General features: G+C 39.2%; 1 protein-coding gene across 1 annotated transcript; it reads left to right on the forward strand.

Moving 5' to 3' along the window:
• The first annotated feature begins 7065 nt into the window (after positions 1 to 7065).
• LOC141292901 (uncharacterized) lies at positions 7066 to 9864 on the forward strand. Its single transcript, XM_073824952.1, has 2 exons — positions 7066 to 7668; positions 7941 to 9864. The coding sequence occupies exons 1-2, from the start codon at positions 7637 to 7639 to the stop codon at positions 9703 to 9705; spliced, it is 1797 nt and encodes a 598-aa protein (XP_073681053.1). The 5' UTR covers positions 7066 to 7636; the 3' UTR covers positions 9706 to 9864.
• The last annotated feature ends 13009 nt before the right edge of the window (positions 9865 to 22873 follow it).

Consider the following 22873-nt stretch of genomic DNA (forward strand, 5'->3'; position numbering starts at 1 on the left):
TTTTCGGAAAAAAAAATGACCACAAATAAGAATTTTAAATCGGTTTAGCAAAAACAATCTATAATATAAAAAAGAATATATTTTCTTTCTACGCAACCTTTCTCAAACAATGATGTAAAATGAATCCACAAATATAATTGCGCGAAGAAAAAAAAGAAAATAGATACTAATAAATTTATTAATTTATTTTTCTCAGAAAAGAAATTACAAATTCGCTAACAAATAAGAATTTTAAATCTGTTATGTATCCAGAAAACCTGTAACTGGCTCTACAATAAGGGAGTGGCCAACCTCATGGGCGACGTAGTTAGGGAAAATTTGGGCGAAGCTGTCAGTTCACCCCAGGGACCACTTGGAGATAGGACTAGGGTGAGTCCTGTAAGGTTGTGGTGGGTGGGACACAGGACGCACTCTAGGTTGCCAAAAAATGACAAAGTTTTATATATTTTTAAATGTTCCAGCAATATGCTATGACTAATTTAAATCATTTTAGCAAATTTGGCCTTCATATCGGATTGGCTCCTAGCTCTGGTGCAGAACTCTGGGCGGGACAGACCAGCTTTCCGGTGGCGCTGCTGTGTGGCGACCCGGGCTAACTCGTGCTGCTGCTTTGCGTTTGTTGTTTGTTTTTAGTGTTTAAGTGTTTTTGTGTTTATTTTAAAGTTATACAGAATATAGTGCTCGATCTGTGTAACACAATGCAGTTTTTATTAAGAGGGCTGATGCTGATTTTAGCTGTATGGCTAATTACATGTAACGCCATGCCAGTAAATCAGGACTTCGTGTTGGAGGCGGTAATACATTTAAAATAATAAAAATATATATTTTCTTTTTACGCAATCTTTTACAAACGATAATATAAAACGAATCCACAACTATAATTACGCAAAAACAAAAAAAATCGATACAAATACATTTTTAAATGATAAAGTAAAACTAGTGTGTGTCCTGTAGGGTGGTGGTGGGTGGGACACAGGGCACACCCTAGGTTGCCAAAAATTGATTTTGATTCTTTTTTTGTTTGTTTTTTGTTTCAGCTATAAGCCATAATTGCGACTTTTTAACCGTTTTAGAAAATTTGTCCTTTATGTCGGATTGGCTCCTAGCTCTGGTGCAGATCTCTGGGCGGGACAGACCAGCTATTTGCCCATATCGCCGGCTGTTATTGTCTTCATCCTGGAAACCTGTTACTGGATTTACAATTAGGGATCAGCCACCCTTATAGACCATGAGGCTGTCAGTTCACCCCAGAGACCACTTGGAGTTAGGACTAGTGTGTGTCCTGTAAGGTTGTGGTGGGTGGGACACAGGACGCACTCTAGGTTGCCAACAAACACCACTTTTCTTTTTTTTTTTTCGGAAAAGAAATTACCACCAATTTGCTAACAAATAAGAATTTTTAAACCGGTTAAGCTAAAAAAATGTATAAAATGTTCTTTTACAAAATCTTTTTCAAACAACGACATAAAACGAATCCACAAATATAATTATGTAAAATAAGACAGATACGTACACCTTTTTTTAAATGATGGTCCTGTAGGGTCGTGGTGGGTGGGACACAGGACACACCCTAGGTTGCAAAAAACACCACTTTTCTCTTTTTTTTTTTTTCGGAAAAAAAAATTACCACAAATAAGAATTTTAAATCGGTTTAGCAAAAACAATCTATAATATAAAAAAGTATATATTTTCTGTCTACGCAACCTTTTTCAAACAATGATGTAAAATGAATCCACAACTATAATTACGCAAAAAAAAAACAAAAAAACATCGATATAAATACATTTTTAAATGATAAAGTAAAACTAGTGTGTGTCCTGTAGGGTGGTGGTGGGTGGGACACAGGGCACACCCTAGGTTGCCAAAAATTGATTTTGATTCTTTTTTTGTTTGTTTTTTTGTTTCAGCTATAAGCCATAATTACGAATTTTTAACCGTTTTTGAAAATTTGTCCTTTATGTCGGATTGGCTCCTAGCTCTGGTGCAGATCTCTGGGCGGGACAGACCAGCTATTTCCCACTTATCGCCGGCTGTTATTGTCTTCATCCTGGAAACCTGTTACTGGATTTACAATTAGGGATCAGCCACCCTTACAGACCATGAGGCTGTCAGTTCACCCCAGAGACCACTTGGAGTTAGGACTAGGGTGTGTCCTGTAAGGTTGTGGTGGGTGGGACACAGGATGCACTCTAGGTTGCCAACAAACACCACTTTTCTTTTTTTTTTTTTTTCTTTTCTCGGAAAAGAAATTACCACCAATTTGCTAACAAATAAGAATTTTAAACCGGTTAAGCTAAAAAAATGTATAAAATGTTCTTTTACAAAACCTTTTTCAAACAACGACATAAAACGAATCCACAAATATAATTATGTAAAATAAGACAGATACGTACACCTTTTTTTAAATGATGGTCCTGTAGGGTCGTGGTGGGTGGGACACAGGACACACCCTAGGTTGCAAAAAACACCACTTTTCTCTTTTTTTTTTTTTCGGAAAAAAAAAATTACCACAAATAAGAATTTTAAATCGGTTTAGCAAAAACAATCTATAATATAAAAAAGTATATATTTTCTTTCTACAGAACCTTTTTCAAACAATGATGTAAAATGAATCCACAAATATAATTGCGTGAAAAAAGAAAAGAAAATAGATACTAATAAATTTATTTATTTATTTTTCTCAGAAAGGAAATTACAAATTCGCTAACAAATAAGAATTTTAAATCTTTTATGTATCCAGAAAACCTGTAACTGGCTCTACAATAAGGGAGTGGCCAACCTCATGGGCGACGTACTGTAGTTAGGGAAAATTTAGGCGAAGCTGTCAGTTCACCCCAGGGACCACTTGGAGATAGGACTAGGGTGAGTCCTGTAAGGTTGTGGTGGGTGGGACACAGGACGCACTCTAGGTTGCCAAAAAATGACAAAGTTTTATATATTTTTAAATGTTCCAGCAATATGCTATGACTAATTTAAATCATTTTAGCAAATTTGGCCTTCATATCGGATTGGCTCCTAGCTCTGGTGCAGAACTCTGGGCGGGACAGACCAGCTTTCCGGTGGCGCTGCTGTGTGGCGACCCGGGCTAACTCGTGCTGCTGCTTTGCGTTTGTTGTTTGTTTTTAGTGTTTAAGTGTTTTTGTGTTTATTTTAAAGTTATACAGAATATAGTGCTCGATCTGTGTAACACAATGCAGTTTTTATTAAGAGGCCTGATGCTGATTTTAGCTGTATGGCTAATTACATGTAACGCCATGCCAGTAAATCAGGACTTCGTGTCGGAGGCGGTAATACATTTAAAATAATAAAAATATATATTTTCTTTTTACGCAATCTTTTACAAACGATAATATAAAACAAATCCACAACTATAATTACGCAAAAACAAAAAAAATCGATACAAATACATTTTTAAATGATAAAGTAAAACTAGTGTGTGTCCTGTAGGGTGGTGGTGGGTGGGACACAGGGCACACCCTAGGTTGCCAAAAATTGATTTTGATTCTTTTTTTGTTTGTTTTTTGTTTCAGCTATAAGCCATAATTGCGAATTTTTAACCGGTTTAGAAAATTTGTCCTTTATGTCGGATTGGCTCCTAGCTCTGGTGCAGATCTCTGGGCGGGACAGACCAGCTATTTGCCCATATCGCCGGCTGTTATTGTCTTCATCCTGGAAACCTGTTACTGGATTTACAATTAGGGATCAGCCACCCTTATAGACCATGAGGCTGTCAGTTCACCCCAGAGACCACTTGGAGTTAGGACTAGTGTGTGTCCTGTAAGGTTGTGGTGGGTGGGACACAGGACGCACTCTACTGTAGGTTGCCAACAAACACCACTTTTCTTTTCTTTTTTTCGGAAAAGAAATTACCACCAATTTGCTAACAAATAAGAATTTTTAAACCGGTTAAGCTAAAAAAATTTATAAAATGTTCTTTTACAAAACCTTTTTCAAACAACGACATAAAACGAATCCACAAATATAATTATGTAAAATAAGACAGATACGTACACCTTTTTTTAAATGATGGTCCTGTAGGGTCGTGGTGGGTGGGACACAGGACACACCCTAGGTTGCAAAAAACACCACTTTTCTCTTTTTTTTTTCGGAAAAAAAATTACCACAAATAAGAATTTTAAATCGGTTTAGCAAAAACAATCTATAATATAAAAAAGTATATATTTTCTTTCCACGCAACCTTTTTCAAACAATGATGTAAAATGAATCCACAAATATAATTGCGTGAAAAAAGAAAAGAAAATAGATACTAATAAATTTATTTATTTATTTTTCTCAGAAAGGAAATTACAAATTTGCTAACAAATAAGAATTTTAAATCTGTTATGTATCCAGAAAACCTGTAACTGGCTCTACAATAAGGGAGTGGCCAACCTCATGGGCGACGTACTGTAGTTAGGGAAAATTTAGGCGAAGCTGTCAGTTCACCCCAGGGACCACTTGGAGATAGGACTAGGGTGAGTCCTGTAAGGTTGTGGTGGGTGGGACACAGGACGCACTCTAGGTTGCCAAAAAATGACAAAGTTTTATATATTTTTAAATGTCCCAGCAATATGCTATGACTAATTTAAATAATTTTAGCAAATTTGGCCTTCATATCGGATTGGCTCCTAGCTCTGGTGCAGAACTCTGGGCGGGACAGACCAGCTTTCCGGTGGCGCTGCTGTGTGGCGACCCGGGCTAACTCGTGCTGCTGCTTTGCGTTTGTTGTTTGTTTTTAGTGTTTAAGTGTTTTTGTGTTTATTTTAAAGTTATACAGAATATAGTGCTCGATCTGTGTAACACAATGCAGTTTTTATTAAGAGGCCTGATGCTGATTTTAGCTGTATGGCTAATTACATGTAACGCCATGCCAGTAAATCAGGACTTCGTGTTGGAGGCGGTAATACATTTAAAATAATAAAAATATATATTTTCTTTTTACGCAATCTTTTACAAACGATAATATAAAACGAATCCACAACTATAATTACGCAAAAACAAAAAAATCGATACAAATACATTTTTAAATGATAAAGTAAAACTAGTGTGTGTCCTGTAGGGTGGTGGTGGGTGGGACACAGGGCACACCCTAGGTTGCCAAAAATTGATTTTGATTCTTTTTTTGTTTGTTTTTTTGTTTCAGCTATAAGCCATAATTGCGAATTTTTAACCGTTTTAGAAAATTTGTCCTTTATGTCGGATTGGCTCCTAGCTCTGGTGCAGATCTCTGGGTGGGACAGACCAGCTATTTCCCACTTATCGCCGGCTGTTATTGTCTTCATCCTGGAAACCTGTTACTGGATTTACAATTAGGGATCAGCCACCCTTACAGACCATGAGGCTGTCAGTTCACCCCAGAGACCACTTGGAGTTAGGACTAGGGTGTGTCCTGTAAGGTTGTGGTGGGTGGGACACAGGACGCACTCTAGGTTGCCAACAAACACCACTTTTCTTTTTTTTCTTTTTTTCTCGGAAAAGAAATTACCACCAATTAGCTAACAAATAAGAATTTTAAACCGGTTAAGCTAAAAAAATGTATAAAATGTTCTTTTACAAAACCTTTTTCAAACAACGACATAAAACGAATCCACAAATATAATTATGTAAAATAAGACAGATACGTACACCTTTTTTTAAATGATGGTCCTGTAGGGTCGTGGTGGGTGGGACACAGGACACACCCTAGGTTGCAAAAAACACCACTTTTCTCTTTTTTTTTTTTCGGAAAAAAAAAATGACCACAAATAAGAATTTTAAATCGGTTTAGCAAAAACAATCTATAATATAAAAAAGTATATATTTTCTTTCTACGGAACCTTTTTCAAACAATGATGTAAAATGAATCCACAAATATAATTGCGTGAAAAAAGAAAAGAAAATAGATACTAATAAATTTATTTATTTATTTTTCTCAGAAAGGAAATTACAAATTCGCTAACAAATAAGAATTTTAAATCTGTTATGTATCCAGAAAACCTGTAACTGGCTCTACAATAAGGGAGTGGCCAACCTCATGGGCGACGTAGTTAGGGAAAATTTGGGCGAAGCTGTCAGTTCACCCCAGGGACCACTTGGAGATAGGACTAGGGTGAGTCCTGTAAGGTTGTGGTGGGTGGGACACAGGACGCACTCTAGGTTGCCAAAAAATGACAAAGTTTTATATATTTTTAAATGTTCCAGCAATATGCTATGACTAATTTAAATCATTTTAGCAAATTTGGCCTTCATATCGGATTGGCTCCTAGCTCTGGTGCAGAACTCTGGGCGGGACAGACCAGCTTTCCGGTGGCGCTGCTGTGTGGCGACCCGGGCTAACTCGTGCTGCTGCTTTGCGTTTGTTGTTTGTTTTTAGTGTTTAAGTGTTTTTGTGTTTATTTTAAAGTTATACAGAATATAGTGCTCGATCTGTGTAACACAATGCAGTTTTTATTAAGAGGCCTGATGCTGATTTTAGCTGTATGGCTAATTACATGTAACGCCATGCCAGTAAATCAGGACTTCGTGTCGGAGGCGGTAATAAATTTAAAATAATAAAAATGTATATTTTCTTTTCACGCAATCTTTTACAAACGATAATATAAAACGAATCCACAACTATAATTACGCAAAAACAAAAAAATCGATACAAATACATTTTTAAATGATAAAGTAAAACTAGTGTGTGTCCTGTAGGGTGGTGGTGGGTGGGACACAGGGCACACCCTAGGTTGCCAAAAATTGATTTTGATTCTTTTTTTGTTTGTTTTTTTGTTTCAGCTATAAGCCATAATTGCGAATTTTTAACCGTTTTAGAAAATTTGTCCTTTATGTCGGATTGGCTCCTAGCTCTGGTGCAGATCTCTGGGTGGGACAGACCAGCTATTTCCCACTTATCGCCGGCTGTTATTGTCTTCATCCTGGAAACCTGTTACTGGATTTACAATTAGGGATCAGCCACCCTTACAGACCATGAGGCTGTCAGTTCACCCCAGAGACCACTTGGAGTTAGGACTAGGGTGTGTCCTGTAACGTTGTGGTGGGTGGGACACAGGACGCACTCTAGGTTGCCAACAAACACCTGTCACACCCTCAGCACGTTCCCTCAGTCCCAATCACTGCACCACGCCCATCACCAGAGCTCTATCACCGTCACCTGCACCCGTAATTACGACTCCCTTTAAATACTCTCCCCAGACATTCACTCAGCGGCTGGTATCGAAGTTGCATAGATGTCTCTCTGTGGATCTTCTCCCCTTCCTGTTGTCTCTCCTGTGCTCCTCGTGGATTGCTCCGATGTTCTCCTGTGAAACACGTTAACCGTGTCAAAGGGAAGTGACTGTTGCTATCGCTACGATACTTATGAACTTGAACTCACCTGTTGTGTTGTGTTTGAAGATTCGACTACAGAGAACCTTATTCACCTGTTTGCACGTGTGTTGAACTGTGCACGTTTGTTAATAAATATCCTGAAAGATACTCACCTTCTTCCTTTGTGTGTGGTCGTGACAGGATACCAGCCCCGCAAAAAATTATTTCTTCAGCTCACTCATGGAGGCGAACGCAGCATTCAGCGGTGTCTCTCCCGAATCATTAAAACTGTCGGACGCTGAGGACAGGCTATGGAGCCTACGGCAAGGTGGGCGAACATTGGAGTGGTATGTGGAGGAATTCCTTGAGCTCTCCCATCGGGTAAGCTGGCCCGACTTCACTCTTGCTGTGGTGTTTCGTATGGGATTGGATGAGGAAACAATCCGATGCAACTCCCCCATATGTGATTTTTCCTTGATTGAACTAATCAACCTCACTCTTTATATAAATGGCTCTAGTATCGAGGTTAAAGAAATAAAGAGTGATGGTAAGTTTCCTCATCCAACCCACTACGAAACCCAGCCCGTCTTGCCGGCTTACCCCTCGCCTGGACCCCTCACATACCAAACCAATAGCTTCTCCCACCTTGCCAGCCCGGAACTCGCGGCCAGCCCTCCAACGTTATTGCCAATTCTGATGGCCAATGTGCTCGACCCACCGTTGAGGTCAGTACGGGCGGCCATGCTAGCTCACAAAATGGCCGACGTTCCGGTTTCCCCTGCCAAAATGGCCGATGTTCTTCCAGTGACCGCGCCGCCAGAGCGCCCTCCAGTGACCGCGCCGCCAGAGCGCCCTCCAGTGACCGCGCCGCCAGAGCGCCCACCAGTGACCGCGCCGCCAGAGCGCCCTCCAGTGACCGCGCCGCCAGAGCGCCCTCCAGTGACCGCGCCGCCAGAGCGCCCTCCAGTGACCGCTCGCCCGGAGCTAGCTCTTTCAGTGTCTCCGCTGGAGACGCCCAGCCCTCCTGAATCTCCGCTGGGGTCGTCCAGCCGTCCAGAGCCCGCTCCTCAAGAGCACCGTCCAGAGCCCGCTCCTCAAGAGCGCCGTCCAGAGCCCGCTCCTCAAGAGCGCCGTCCAAAGCCCGCTCCTCAAGAGCACCGTCCAGAACCCGCTCCTCAAGAGCGCCGTCCAGAGCCCGCACCTCAAGAGCCCTCACTGGTTACGTCCAGTCCTCCAGAGCCTCCGCTGGTGCAGTCCAGCCATCCAGAGCCTTCGCTGGTTCCGTCCAGCCGTCCTGAGCCTTCACTGGTTACGTCCAATCCACCAGAGTCTCCGCTGGTACAATCCAGCCTTCCAGAGCCTCAGCTGGTCCCGTCCAGCCATCCAGAGCCTCAGCTGGTCCCGTCCAGCGGTCCCGAGCCTCAGCTGGTCCCGTCCAGCCGTCCAGAGCCTCCGCTGGCCCAGCCCAGCCTTTCAGAGCCTTCGCTGGTTCCGTCCAGCCGTCCTGAGCCTTCACTGGTTACGTCCAATCCACCAGAGTCTCCGCTGGTACAATCCAGCCTTCCAGAGCCTCAGCTGGTCCCGTCCAGCCATCCAGAGCCTCAGCTGGTCCCGTCCAGCGGTCCCGAGCCTCAGCTGGTCCCGTCCAGCCATCCAGAGCCTCCGCTGGCCCAGCCCAGCCTTTCAGAGCCTAAACTGGTCCTGTCCAGCCTCTCAGAGCCCACTCCGCCAAACGGTCCTGCCAAACCCCTGAATTCCCCCAAGAAAATTTTGGGGGGGCGCCATATATTCCAGGCCAACGTGACCGGGCCGAGGAATGAGGCCAAGGCCACGGGGGCTATCCGGCCATGGCCGCCTGACCTACCAAGACCACCTGAACTGCCTATCCGGCCATGGCCGCCTGACCTACCAAGACCACCTGAACTGCCTATCCGGCCATGGCCGCCTGACCTACCAAGACCACCGGAACTACCTGTCCGGCCATGGCCGCCTGACCTACCAAGGCCGCCGGAACTGCCTGTCCGGCCGTGGCCGCCGGACCCGCCATGGCTTCCTGTTCCGCCCTGGAGGCCTTCCCAACCCAACAAGGTCCTGCCCCGGAACGGCCTCCAGGGCGCCCGCCCCCCCTCCCTGGTGTTTCCATCACGGCGCGAGACGCGCCTACCGGGAGGGGGAGATAATGTCACACCCTCAGCACGTTCCCTCAGTCCCAATCACTGCACCACGCCCATCACCAGAGCTCTATCACCGTCACCTGCACCCGTAATTACGACTCCCTTTAAATACTCTCCCCAGACATTCACTCAGCGGCTGGTATCGAAGTTGCATAGATGTCTCTCTGTGGATCTTCTCCCCTTCCTGTTGTCTCTCCTGTGCTCCTCGTGGATTGCTCCGATGTTCTCCTGTGAAACACGTTAACCGTGTCAAAGGGAAGTGACTGTTGCTATCGCTACGATACTTATGAACTTGAACTCACCTGTTGTGTTGTGTTTGAAGATTCGACTACAGAGAACCTTATTCACCTGTTTGCACGTGTGTTGAACTGTGCACGTTTGTTAATAAATATCCTGAAAGATACTCACCTTCTTCCTTTGTGTGTGGTCGTGACAACACCACTTTTCTTTTTTTTTTTTTTCGGAAAAGAAATTACCACCAATTTGCTAACAAATAAGAATTTTAAACCGGTTAAGCTAAAAAAACGTATAAAATGTTCTTTTACAAAACCTTTTTCAAACAACGACATAAAAAGAATCCACAAATATAATTATGTAAAATAAGACAGATACGTACACCTTTTTTTAAATGATGGTCCTGTAGGGTCGTGGTGGGTGGGACACAGGACACACCCTAGGTTGCCAAAAAACACCACTTTTCTCTCTTTTTTTTTTTTCGGAAAAAAAAATGACCACAAATAAGAATTTTAAATCGGTTTAGCAAAAACAATCTATAATATAAAAAAGTATATATTTTCTTTCTACGCAACCTTTCTCAAACAATGATGTAAAATGAATCCACAAATATAATTGCGCGAAAAAAAAAAGAAAATAGATACTAATAAATTTATTAATTTATTTTTCTCAGAAAGGAAATTACAAATTCGCTAACAAATAAGAATTTTAAATCTGTTATGTATCCAGAAAACCTGTAACTGGCTCTACAATAAGGGAGTGGCCAACCTCATGGGCGACGTAGTTAGGGAAAATTTAGGCGAAGCTGTCAGTTCACCCCAGGGACCACTTGGAGATAGGACTAGGGTGAGTCCTGTAAGGTTGTGGTGGGTGGGACACAGGACGCACTCTAGGTTGCCAAAAAATGACAAAGTTTTATATATTTTTAAATGTTCCAGCAATATGCTATGACTAATTTAAATCATTTTAGCAAATTTGGCCTTCATATCGGATTGGCTCCTAGCTCTGGTGCAGAACTCTGGGCGGGACAGACCAGCTTTCCGGTGGCGCTGCTGTGTGGCGACCCGGGCTAACTCGTGCTGCTGCTTTGCGTTTGTTGTTTGTTTTTAGTGTTTAAGTGTTTTTGTGTTTATTTTAAAGTTATACAGAATATAGTGCTCGATCTGTGTAACACCATGCAGTTTTTATTAAGAGGCCTGATGCTGATTTTAGCTGTATGGCTAATTACATGTAACGCCATGCCAGTAAATCAGGACTTCGTGTCGGAGGCGGTAATAAATTTAAAATAATAAAAATGTATATTTTCTTTTTACGCAATCTTTTACAAACGATAATATAAAATGAATCCACAACTATAATTACGCAAAAAAAAAACAAAAAAAAAAAAACGATACAAATACATTTTTAAATGATAAAGTAAAACTAGTGTGTGTCCTGTAGGGTGGTGGTGGGTGGGACACAGGGCACACCCTAGGTTGCCAAAAAACACCACTTTTCTTTTTTTTTTTCGGAAAAGAAATTACCACCAATTTGCTAACAAATAAGAATTTTAAACCGGTTAAGCTAAAAAAACGTGTAAAATGTTCTTTTACAAAACCTTTTTCAAACAACGACATAAAACGAATCCACAAATATAATTATGTAAAATAAGACAGATACGTACACCTTTTTTTAAATGATGGTCCTGTAGGGTCGTGGTGGGTGGGACACAGGACACACCCTAGGTTGCCAAAAAACACCACTTTTCTCTTCTTTTTTTTTTTCGGAAAAAAAAATTACCACAAATAAGAATTTTAAATCGGTTTAGCAAAAACAATCTATAATATAAAAAAGTATATATTTTCTTTCTACGCAACCTTTTTCAAACAATGATGTAAAATGAATCCACAACTATAATTACGCAAAAAAAACAAAAAAACATCGATATAAATACATTTTTAAATGATAAAGTAAAACTAGTGTGTGTCCTGTAGGGTGGTGGTGGGTGGGACACAGGGCACACCCTAGGTTGCCAAAAATTGATTTTGATTCTTTTTTTGTTTGTTTTTTTGTTTCAGCTATAAGCCATAATTACGAATTTTTAACCGTTTTTGAAAATTTGTCCTTTTTGTCGGATTGGCTCCTAGCTCTGGTGCAGATCTCTGGGCGGGACAGACCAGCTATTTCCCACTTATCGCCGGCTGTTATTGTCTTCATCCTGGAAACCTGTTACTGGATTTACAATTAGGGATCAGCCACCCTTACAGACCATGAGGCTGTCAGTTCACCCCAGAGACCACTTGGAGTTAGGACTAGGGTGTGTCCTGTAAGGTTGTGGTGGGTGGGACACAGGACGCACTCTAGGTTGCCAACAAACACCACTTTTCTTTTCTTTTTTTTTTCGGAAAAGAAATTACCACCAATTTGCTAACAAATAAGAATTTTAAACCGGTTAAGCTAAAAAAATGTATAAAATATTCTTTTACAAAACCTTTTCCAAACAACGACATAAAAAGAATCCACAAATATAATTATGTAAAATAAGACAGATACGTACACCTTTTTTTAAATGATGGTCCTGTAGGGTCGTGGTGGGTGGGACACAGGACACACCCTAGGTTGCCAAAAAACACCACTTTTCTCTTTTTTTTTTCGAAAAAAAAAATTACCACAAATTCACTAACAAATAAGAATTTTAAATCGGTTTAGCAAAAACAATCTATAATATAAAAAAGTATATATTTTCTTTCTACGCAACCTTTCTCAAACAATGATGTAAAATGAATCCACAAATATAATTGCGCGAAAAAAAAAAAGAAAATAGATACTAATAAATTTATTTATTTATTTTTCTCAGAAAGGAAATTACAAATTCGCTAACAAATAAGAATTTTACATCTGTTATGTATCCAGAAAACCTGTAACTGGCTCTACAATAAGGGAGTGGCCAACCTCATGGGCGACGTACTGTAGTTAGGGAAAATTTGGGCGAAGCTGTCAGTTCACCCCAGGGACCACTTGGAGATAGGACTAGGGTGAGTCCTGTAAGGTTGTGGTGGGTGGGACACAGGACGCACTCTAGGTTGCCAAAAAATGACAAAGTTTTATATATTTTTAAATGTTCCAGCAATATGCTATGACTAATTTAAATCATTTTAGCAAATTTGGCCTTCATATCGGATTGGCTCCTAGCTCTGGTGCAGAACTCTGGGCGGGACAGACCAGCTTTCCGGTGGCGCTGCTGTGTGGCGACCCGGGCTAACTCGTGCTGCTGCTTTGCGTTTGTTGTTTGTTTTTAGTGTTTAAGTGTTTTTGTGTTTATTTTAAAGTTATACAGAATATAGTGCTCGATCTGTGTAACACAATGCAGTTTTTATTAAGAGGCCTGATGCTGATTTTAGCTGTATGGCTAATTACATGTAACGCCATGCCAGTAAATCAGGACTTCGTGTCGGAGGCGGTAATAAATTTAAAATAATAAAAATGTATATTTTCTTTTCACGCAATCTTTTACAAACGATAATATAAAACGAATCCACAACTATAATTACGCAAAAACAAAAAAATCGATACAAATACATTTTTAAATGATAAAGTAAAACTAGTGTGTGTCCTGTAGGGTGGTGGTGGGTGGGACACAGGGCACACCCTAGGTTGCCAAAAATTGATTTTGATTCTTTTTTTGTTTGTTTTTTTGTTTCAGCTATAAGCCATAATTGCGAATTTTTAACCGTTTTAGAAAATTTGTCCTTTATGTCGGATTGGCTCCTAGCTCTGGTGCAGATCTCTGGGTGGGACAGACCAGCTATTTCCCACTTATCGCCGGCTGTTATTGTCTTCATCCTGGAAACCTGTTACTGGATTTACAATTAGGGATCAGCCACCCTTACAGACCATGAGGCTGTCAGTTCACCCCAGAGACCACTTGGAGTTAGGACTAGGGTGTGTCCTGTAACGTTGTGGTGGGTGGGACACAGGACGCACTCTAGGTTGCCAACAAACACCACTTTTCTTTTTTTTTTTTTTCGGAAAAGAAATTACCACCAATTTGCTAACAAATAAGAATTTTAAACCGGTTAAGCTAAAAAAACGTATAAAATGTTCTTTTACAAAACCTTTTTCAAACAACGACATAAAAAGAATCCACAAATATAATTATGTAAAATAAGACAGATACGTACACCTTTTTTTAAATGATGGTCCTGTAGGGTCGTGGTGGGTGGGACACAGGACACACCCTAGGTTGCCAAAAAACACCACTTTTCTCTCTTTTTTTTTTTTCGGAAAAAAAAATGACCACAAATAAGAATTTTAAATCGGTTTAGCAAAAACAATCTATAATATAAAAAAGTATATATTTTCTTTCTACGCAACCTTTCTCAAACAATGATGTAAAATGAATCCACAAATATAATTGCGCGAAAAAAAAAAGAAAATAGATACTAATAAATTTATTAATTTATTTTTCTCAGAAAGGAAATTACAAATTCGCTAACAAATAAGAATTTTAAATCTGTTATGTATCCAGAAAACCTGTAACTGGCTCTACAATAAGGGAGTGGCCAACCTCATGGGCGACGTAGTTAGGGAAAATTTAGGCGAAGCTGTCAGTTCACCCCAGGGACCACTTGGAGATAGGACTAGGGTGAGTCCTGTAAGGTTGTGGTGGGTGGGACACAGGACGCACTCTAGGTTGCCAAAAAATGACAAAGTTTTATATATTTTTAAATGTTCCAGCAATATGCTATGACTAATTTAAATCATTTTAGCAAATTTGGCCTTCATATCGGATTGGCTCCTAGCTCTGGTGCAGAACTCTGGGCGGGACAGACCAGCTTTCCGGTGGCGCTGCTGTGTGGCGACCCGGGCTAACTCGTGCTGCTGCTTTGCGTTTGTTGTTTGTTTTTAGTGTTTAAGTGTTTTTGTGTTTATTTTAAAGTTATACAGAATATAGTGCTCGATCTGTGTAACACCATGCAGTTTTTATTAAGAGGCCTGATGCTGATTTTAGCTGTATGGCTAATTACATGTAACGCCATGCCAGTAAATCAGGACTTCGTGTCGGAGGCGGTAATAAATTTAAAATAATAAAAATGTATATTTTCTTTTTACGCAATCTTTTACAAACGATAATATAAAATGAATCCACAACTATAATTACGCAAAAAAAAAACAAAAAAAAAAAAACGATACAAATACATTTTTAAATGATAAAGTAAAACTAGTGTGTGTCCTGTAGGGTGGTGGTGGGTGGGACACAGGGCACACCCTAGGTTGCCAAAAAACACCACTTTTCTTTTTTTTTTTCGGAAAAGAAATTACCACCAATTTGCTAACAAATAAGAATTTTAAACCGGTTAAGCTAAAAAAACGTGTAAAATGTTCTTTTACAAAACCTTTTTCAAACAACGACATAAAACGAATCCACAAATATAATTATGTAAAATAAGACAGATACGTACACCTTTTTTTAAATGATGGTCCTGTAGGGTCGTGGTGGGTGGGACACAGGACACACCCTAGGTTGCCAAAAAACACCACTTTTCTCTTCTTTTTTTTTTTCGGAAAAAAAAATTACCACAAATAAGAATTTTAAATCGGTTTAGCAAAAACAATCTATAATATAAAAAAGTATATATTTTCTTTCTACGCAACCTTTTTCAAACAATGATGTAAAATGAATCCACAACTATAATTACGCAAAAAAAACAAAAAAACATCGATATAAATACATTTTTAAATGATAAAGTAAAACTAGTGTGTGTCCTGTAGGGTGGTGGTGGGTGGGACACAGGGCACACCCTAGGTTGCCAAAAATTGATTTTGATTCTTTTTTTGTTTGTTTTTTTGTTTCAGCTATAAGCCATAATTACGAATTTTTAACCGTTTTTGAAAATTTGTCCTTTTTGTCGGATTGGCTCCTAGCTCTGGTGCAGATCTCTGGGCGGGACAGACCAGCTATTTCCCACTTATCGCCGGCTGTTATTGTCTTCATCCTGGAAACCTGTTACTGGATTTACAATTAGGGATCAGCCACCCTTACAGACCATGAGGCTGTCAGTTCACCCCAGAGACCACTTGGAGTTAGGACTAGGGTGTGTCCTGTAAGGTTGTGGTGGGTGGGACACAGGACGCACTCTAGGTTGCCAACAAACACCACTTTTCTTTTCTTTTTTTTTTCGGAAAAGAAATTACCACCAATTTGCTAACAAATAAGAATTTTAAACCGGTTAAGCTAAAAAAATGTATAAAATATTCTTTTACAAAACCTTTTCCAAACAACGACATAAAAAGAATCCACAAATATAATTATGTAAAATAAGACAGATACGTACACCTTTTTTTAAATGATGGTCCTGTAGGGTCGTGGTGGGTGGGACACAGGACACACCCTAGGTTGCCAAAAAACACCACTTTTCTCTTTTTTTTTTCGAAAAAAAAAATTACCACAAATTCACTAACAAATAAGAATTTTAAATCGGTTTAGCAAAAACAATCTATAATATAAAAAAGTATATATTTTCTTTCTACGCAACCTTTCTCAAACAATGATGTAAAATGAATCCACAAATATAATTGCGCGAAAAAAAAAAAGAAAATAGATACTAATAAATTTATTTATTTATTTTTCTCAGAAAGGAAATTACAAATTCGCTAACAAATAAGAATTTTACATCTGTTATGTATCCAGAAAACCTGTAACTGGCTCTACAATAAGGGAGTGGCCAACCTCATGGGCGACGTACTGTAGTTAGGGAAAATTTGGGCGAAGCTGTCAGTTCACCCCAGGGACCACTTGGAGATAGGACTAGGGTGAGTCCTGTAAGGTTGTGGTGGGTGGGACACAGGACGCACTCTAGGTTGCCAAAAAATGACAAAGTTTTATATATTTTTAAATGTTCCAGCAATATGCTATGACTAATTTAAATCATTTTAGCAAATTTGGCCTTCATATCGGATTGGCTCCTAGCTCTGGTGCAGAACTCTGGGCGGGACAGACCAGCTTTCCGGTGGCGCTGCTGTGTGGCGACCCGGGCTAACTCGTGCTGCTGCTTTGCGTTTGTTGTTTGTTTTTAGTGTTTAAGTGTTTTTGTGTTTATTTTAAAGTTATACAGAATATAGTGCTCGATCTGTGTAACACAATGCAGTTTTTATTAAGAGGCCTGATGCTGATTTTAGCTGTATGGCTAATTACATGTAACGCCATGCCAGTAAATCAGGACTTCGTGTCGGAGGCGGTAATACATTTAAAATAATAAAAATATATATTTTCTTTTTACGCAATCTTTTACAAACGATAATATAAAACAAATCCACAACTATAATTACGCAAAAAAAAAAAAAAATCGATACAAATACATTTTTAAATGATAAAGTAAAACTAGTGTGTGTCCTGTAGGGTGGTGGTGGGTGGGACACAGGGCACACCCTAGGTTGCCAAAAATTGATTTTGATTCTTTTTTTGTTTGTTTTTTTGTTTCAGCTATAAGCCATAATTGCGAATTTTTAACCGTTTTAGAAAATTTGTCCTTTATGTCGGATTGGCTCCTAGCTCTGGTGCAGATCTCTGGGTGGGACAGACCAGCTATTTCCCACTTATCGCCGGCTGTTATTGTCTTCATCCTGGAAACCTGTTACTGGATTTACAATTAGGGATCAGCCACCCTTACAGACCATGAGGCTGTCAGTTCACCCCAGAGACCACTTGGAGTTAGGACTAGGGTGTGTCCTGTAACGTTGTGGTGGGTGGGACACAGGACGCACTCTAGGTTGCCAACAAACACCACTTTTCTTTTTTTTTTTTTTCGGAAAAGAAATTACCACCAATTTGCTAACAAATAAGAATTTTAAACCGGTTAAGCTAAAAAAACGTATAAAATGTTCTTTTACAAAACCTTTTTCAAACAACGACATAAAAAGAATCCACAAATATAATTATGTAAAATAAGACAGATACGTACACCTTTTTTTAAATGATGGTCCTGTAGGGTCGTGGTGGGTGGGACACAGGACACACCCTAGGTTGCCAAAAAACACCACTTTTCTCTCTTTTTTTTTTTTCGGAAAAAAAAATGACCACAAATAAGAATTTTAAATCGGTTTAGCAAAAACAATCTATAATATAAAAAAGTATATATTTTCTTTCTACGCAACCTTTCTCAAACAATGATGTAAAATGAATCCACAAATATAATTGCGCGAAAAAAAAAAGAAAATAGATACTAATAAATTTATTAATTTATTTTTCTCAGAAAGGAAATTACAAATTCGCTAACAAATAAGAATTTTAAATCTGTTATGTATCCAGAAAACCTGTAACTGGCTCTACAATAAGGGAGTGGCCAACCTCATGGGCGACGTAGTTAGGGAAAATTTAGGCGAAGCTGTCAGTTCACCCCAGGGACCACTTGGAGATAGGACTAGGGTGAGTCCTGTAAGGTTGTGGTGGGTGGGACACAGGACGCACTCTAGGTTGCCAAAAAATGACAAAGTTTTATATATTTTTAAATGTTCCAGCAATATGCTATGACTAATTTAAATCATTTTAGCAAATTTGGCCTTCATATCGGATTGGCTCCTAGCTCTGGTGCAGAACTCTGGGCGGGACAGACCAGCTTTCCGGTGGCGCTGCTGTGTGGCGACCCGGGCTAACTCGTGCTGCTGCTTTGCGTTTGTTGTTTGTTTTTAGTGTTTAAGTGTTTTTGTGTTTATTTTAAAGTTATACAGAATATAGTGCTCGATCTGTGTAACACCATGCAGTTTTTATTAAGAGGCCTGATGCTGATTTTAGCTGTATGGCTAATTACATGTAACGCCATGCCAGTAAATCAGGACTTCGTGTCGGAGGCGGTAATAAATTTAAAATAATAAAAATGTATATTTTCTTTTTACGCAATCTTTTACAAACGATAATATAAAATGAATCCACAACTATAATTACGCAAAAAAAAAACAAAAAAAAAAAAACGATACAAATACATTTTTAAATGATAAAGTAAAACTAGTGTGTGTCCTGTAGGGTGGTGGTGGGTGGGACACAGGGCACACCCTAGGTTGCCAAAAAACACCACTTTTCTTTTTTTTTTTCGGAAAAGAAATTACCACCAATTTGCTAACAAATAAGAATTTTAAACCGGTTAAGCTAAAAAAACGTGTAAAATGTTCTTTTACAAAACCTTTTTCAAACAACGACATAAAACGAATCCACAAATATAATTATGTAAAATAAGACAGATACGTACACCTTTTTTTAAATGATGGTCCTGTAGGGTCGTGGTGGGTGGGACACAGGACACACCCTAGGTTGCCAAAAAACACCACTTTTCTCTTCTTTTTTTTTTTCGGAAAAAAAAATTACCACAAATAAGAATTTTAAATCGGTTTAGCAAAAACAATCTATAATATAAAAAAGTATATATTTTCTTTCTACGCAACCTTTTTCAAACAATGATGTAAAATGAATCCACAACTATAATTACGCAAAAAAAAACAAAAAAACATCGATATAAATACATTTTTAAATGATAAAGTAAAACTAGTGTGTGTCCTGTAGGGTGGTGGTGGGTGGGACACAGGGCACACCCTAGGTTGCCAAAAATTGATTTTGATTCTTTTTTTGTTTGTTTTTTTGTTTCAGCTATAAGCCATAATTACGAATTTTTAACCGTTTTTGAAAATTTGTCCTTTTTGTCGGATTGGCTCCTAGCTCTGGTGCAGATCTCTGGGCGGGACAGACCAGCTATTTCCCACTTATCGCCGGCTGTTATTGTCTTCATCCTGGAAACCTGTTACTGGATTTACAATTAGGGATCAGCCACCCTTACAGACCATGAGGCTGTCAGTTCACCCCAGAGACCACTTGGAGTTAGGACTAGGGTGTGTCCTGTAAGGTTGTGGTGGGTGGGACACAGGACGCACTCTAGGTTGCCAACAAACACCACTTTTCTTTTCTTTTTTTTTTCGGAAAAGAAATTACCACCAATTTGCTAACAAATAAGAATTTTAAACCGGTTAAGCTAAAAAAATGTATAAAATATTCTTTTACAAAACCTTTTCCAAACAACGACATAAAAAGAATCCACAAATATAATTATGTAAAATAAGACAGATACGTACACCTTTTTTTAAATGATGGTCCTGTAGGGTCGTGGTGGGTGGGACACAGGACACACCCTAGGTTGCCAAAAAACACCACTTTTCTCTTTTTTTTTTCGAAAAAAAAAATTACCACAAATTCACTAACAAATAAGAATTTTAAATCGGTTTAGCAAAAACAATCTATAATATAAAAAAGTATATATTTTCTTTCTACGCAACCTTTCTCAAACAATGATGTAAAATGAATCCACAAATATAATTGCGCGAAAAAAAAAAAGAAAATAGATACTAATAAATTTATTTATTTATTTTTCTCAGAAAGGAAATTACAAATTCGCTAACAAATAAGAATTTTACATCTGTTATGTATCCAGAAAACCTGTAACTGGCTCTACAATAAGGGAGTGGCCAACCTCATGGGCGACGTACTGTAGTTAGGGAAAATTTGGGCGAAGCTGTCAGTTCACCCCAGGGACCACTTGGAGATAGGACTAGGGTGAGTCCTGTAAGGTTGTGGTGGGTGGGACACAGGACGCACTCTAGGTTGCCAAAAAATGACAAAGTTTTATATATTTTTAAATGTTCCAGCAATATGCTATGACTAATTTAAATCATTTTAGCAAATTTGGCCTTCATATCGGATTGGCTCCTAGCTCTGGTGCAGAACTCTGGGCGGGACAGACCAGCTTTCCGGTGGCGCTGCTGTGTGGCGACCCGGGCTAACTCGTGCTGCTGCTTTGCGTTTGTTGTTTGTTTTTAGTGTTTAAGTGTTTTTGTGTTTATTTTAAAGTTATACAGAATATAGTGCTCGATCTGTGTAACACAATGCAGTTTTTATTAAGAGGCCTGATGCTGATTTTAGCTGTATGGCTAATTACATGTAACGCCATGCCAGTAAATCAGGACTTCGTGTCGGAGGCGGTAATACATTTAAAATAATAAAAATATATATTTTCTTTTTACGCAATCTTTTACAAACGATAATATAAAACAAATCCACAACTATAATTACGCAAAAAAAAAAAAAAAATCGATACAAATACATTTTTAAATGATAAAGTAAAACTAGTGTGTGTCCTGTAGGGTGGTGGTGGGTGGGACACAGGGCACACCCTAGGTTGCCAAAAATTGATTTTGATTCTTTTTTTGTTTGTTTTTTTGTTTCAGCTATAAGCCATAATTACGAATTTTTAACCGTTTTAGAAAATTTGTCCTTTATGTCGGATTGGCTCCTAGCTCTGGTGCAGATCTCTGGGCGGGACAGACCAGCTATTTGCCCATATCGCCGGCTGTTATTGTCTTCATCCTGGAAACCTGTTACTGGATTTACAATTAGGGATCAGCCACCCTTACAGACCATGAGGCTGTCAGTTCACCCCAGAGACCACTTGAAGTTAGGACTAGGGTGTGTCCTGTAAGGTTGTGGTGGGTGGGACACAGGACGCACTCTAGGTTGCCAACAAACACCACTTTTCTTTTTTTTTCTTTTTTCGGAAAAGAAATTACCACCAATTTGCTAACAAATAAGAATTTTAAACCGGTTAAGGTAAAAAAATGTATAAAATGTTCTTTTACAAAACCTTTTTCAAACAACGACATAAAACGAATCCACAAATATAATTATGTAAAATAAGACAGATACGTACACCTTTTTTTAAATGATGGTCCTGTAGGGTCGTGGTGGGTGGGACACAGGACACACCCTAGGTTGCAAAAAACACCACTTTTCTTTTTTTTTTTCGGAAAAGAAATTACCACCAATTTGCTAACAAATAAGAATTTTGCAACTGTTAAGCAAAAAAAAAAAAACTATAATAAAAAAAAGTGTTTTATTATGCAACCTTTTCAAACAGTGTAAAATGAATCCACAAATATAATTTTGCAAAAAAAAAAAAAAAAGATACAAATACATTTTTAAATGGTAAAGTAAAACTTGGGTGTGTCCTGATAAGGTTCTGGTGGCTGGGACACAGGACACACTCTAGGTTGCCAAAAAATGACAAAGATTTAAATTATTTATTTAATGTTCCAGCAATATGCTGTAATTAAGAATTTTAAATAATTTTAGCGAATTTGGCCCTTATGTTGGATTGGCTCCTAGCTCCGGTGCAGAACTCTGGGCGGGACAGACCAGCTACGTCCCCATAGCGCTTTTTTTTTTTTTTGTAATATCATCTGCATACAGGAAACCTGTAGCTGGCTCTTCAATTAAGGAGAATTTGGGTGAGGCTGTCAGTTCACCCCAGGGACCACTTGGAGATAGGACTAGGGTGAGTCCTGTAAGGTTGTGGTGGGTGGGACACAGGACGCACTCTAGGTTGCCAAAAAAATGACAAAGATTTTAATTAGTTATTTATTTAATGTTCCAGCAATATGCTATTATTAAGAATTTTAAATAATTTTAGCAAATTTGGCCCTTATGTTGGATTGGCTCCTAGCTCCGGTGCAGAACTCTGGGCGGGACAGACCAGCTACGTCCCCATAGCGCTTTTTTTTTTTTTTTTTTTATATCATCTGCATCCAGGAAACCTGTAGCTGGCTCTTCAATTAGGGAGAATTTGGGCGAGGCTGTCAGTTCACCCCAGGGACCACTTGGAGATAGGACTAGGGTGAGTCCTGTAAGGTTGTGGTGGGTGGGACACAGGACACATCCTAGGTTGCCAAAAAAATGACAAAGATTTTAATTAGTTATTTATTTAATGTTCCAGCAATATGCTATTATTAAGAATTTTAAGTAGGGATGCACCGAATATTCGGCTGCCTAAAATTTTTGGCTGAAAATGGCCCAAAAGTGCATTTTCGGTTTTCGGCCGAAAGATTGTTATCACCGAAACAACATGGCCGAAACAGTATGTTGACGCAAACAGAAACCGTAGCCTCTTAAGTGCTTGTCTGAAGCAACACGTCTGCGGTGTGGACATATTTCAGTATATCTGAGAAAGACCCACGGATAGCGATTCACAAAACTTGTAAAGCCGAAATTTCAAGAGGGGGCGTGTCTGCAGTCGTGCTTGCAGTGATGAGAGCAGAGATCGAGACAGATGTAGCTTTCAGTGAGTGAAAAACAATGGCTTTACATTGGTGTTACGTCGCAATATTTT

This window comes from Garra rufa, chromosome 19 (genome assembly GCF_049309525.1).
Source record: "Garra rufa chromosome 19, GarRuf1.0, whole genome shotgun sequence".
Taxonomy (NCBI): Eukaryota; Metazoa; Chordata; class Actinopteri; order Cypriniformes; family Cyprinidae; genus Garra; species Garra rufa.

What these genes read in the sequence shown, in the direction of transcription:
- LOC141292901 (XM_073824952.1), top strand. Translation starts at nt 7,637, where the DNA reads ATGTGGAGGAATTCCTTGAGCTCTCCCATCGG. An exon ending in TCCTTGAGCTCTCCCATCGG is followed by an intron (nt 7,669 to 7,940) that starts GTAAGCTGGCCC and finishes CCACCTTGCCAG; the next exon opens with CCCGGAACTCGCGGCCAGCC.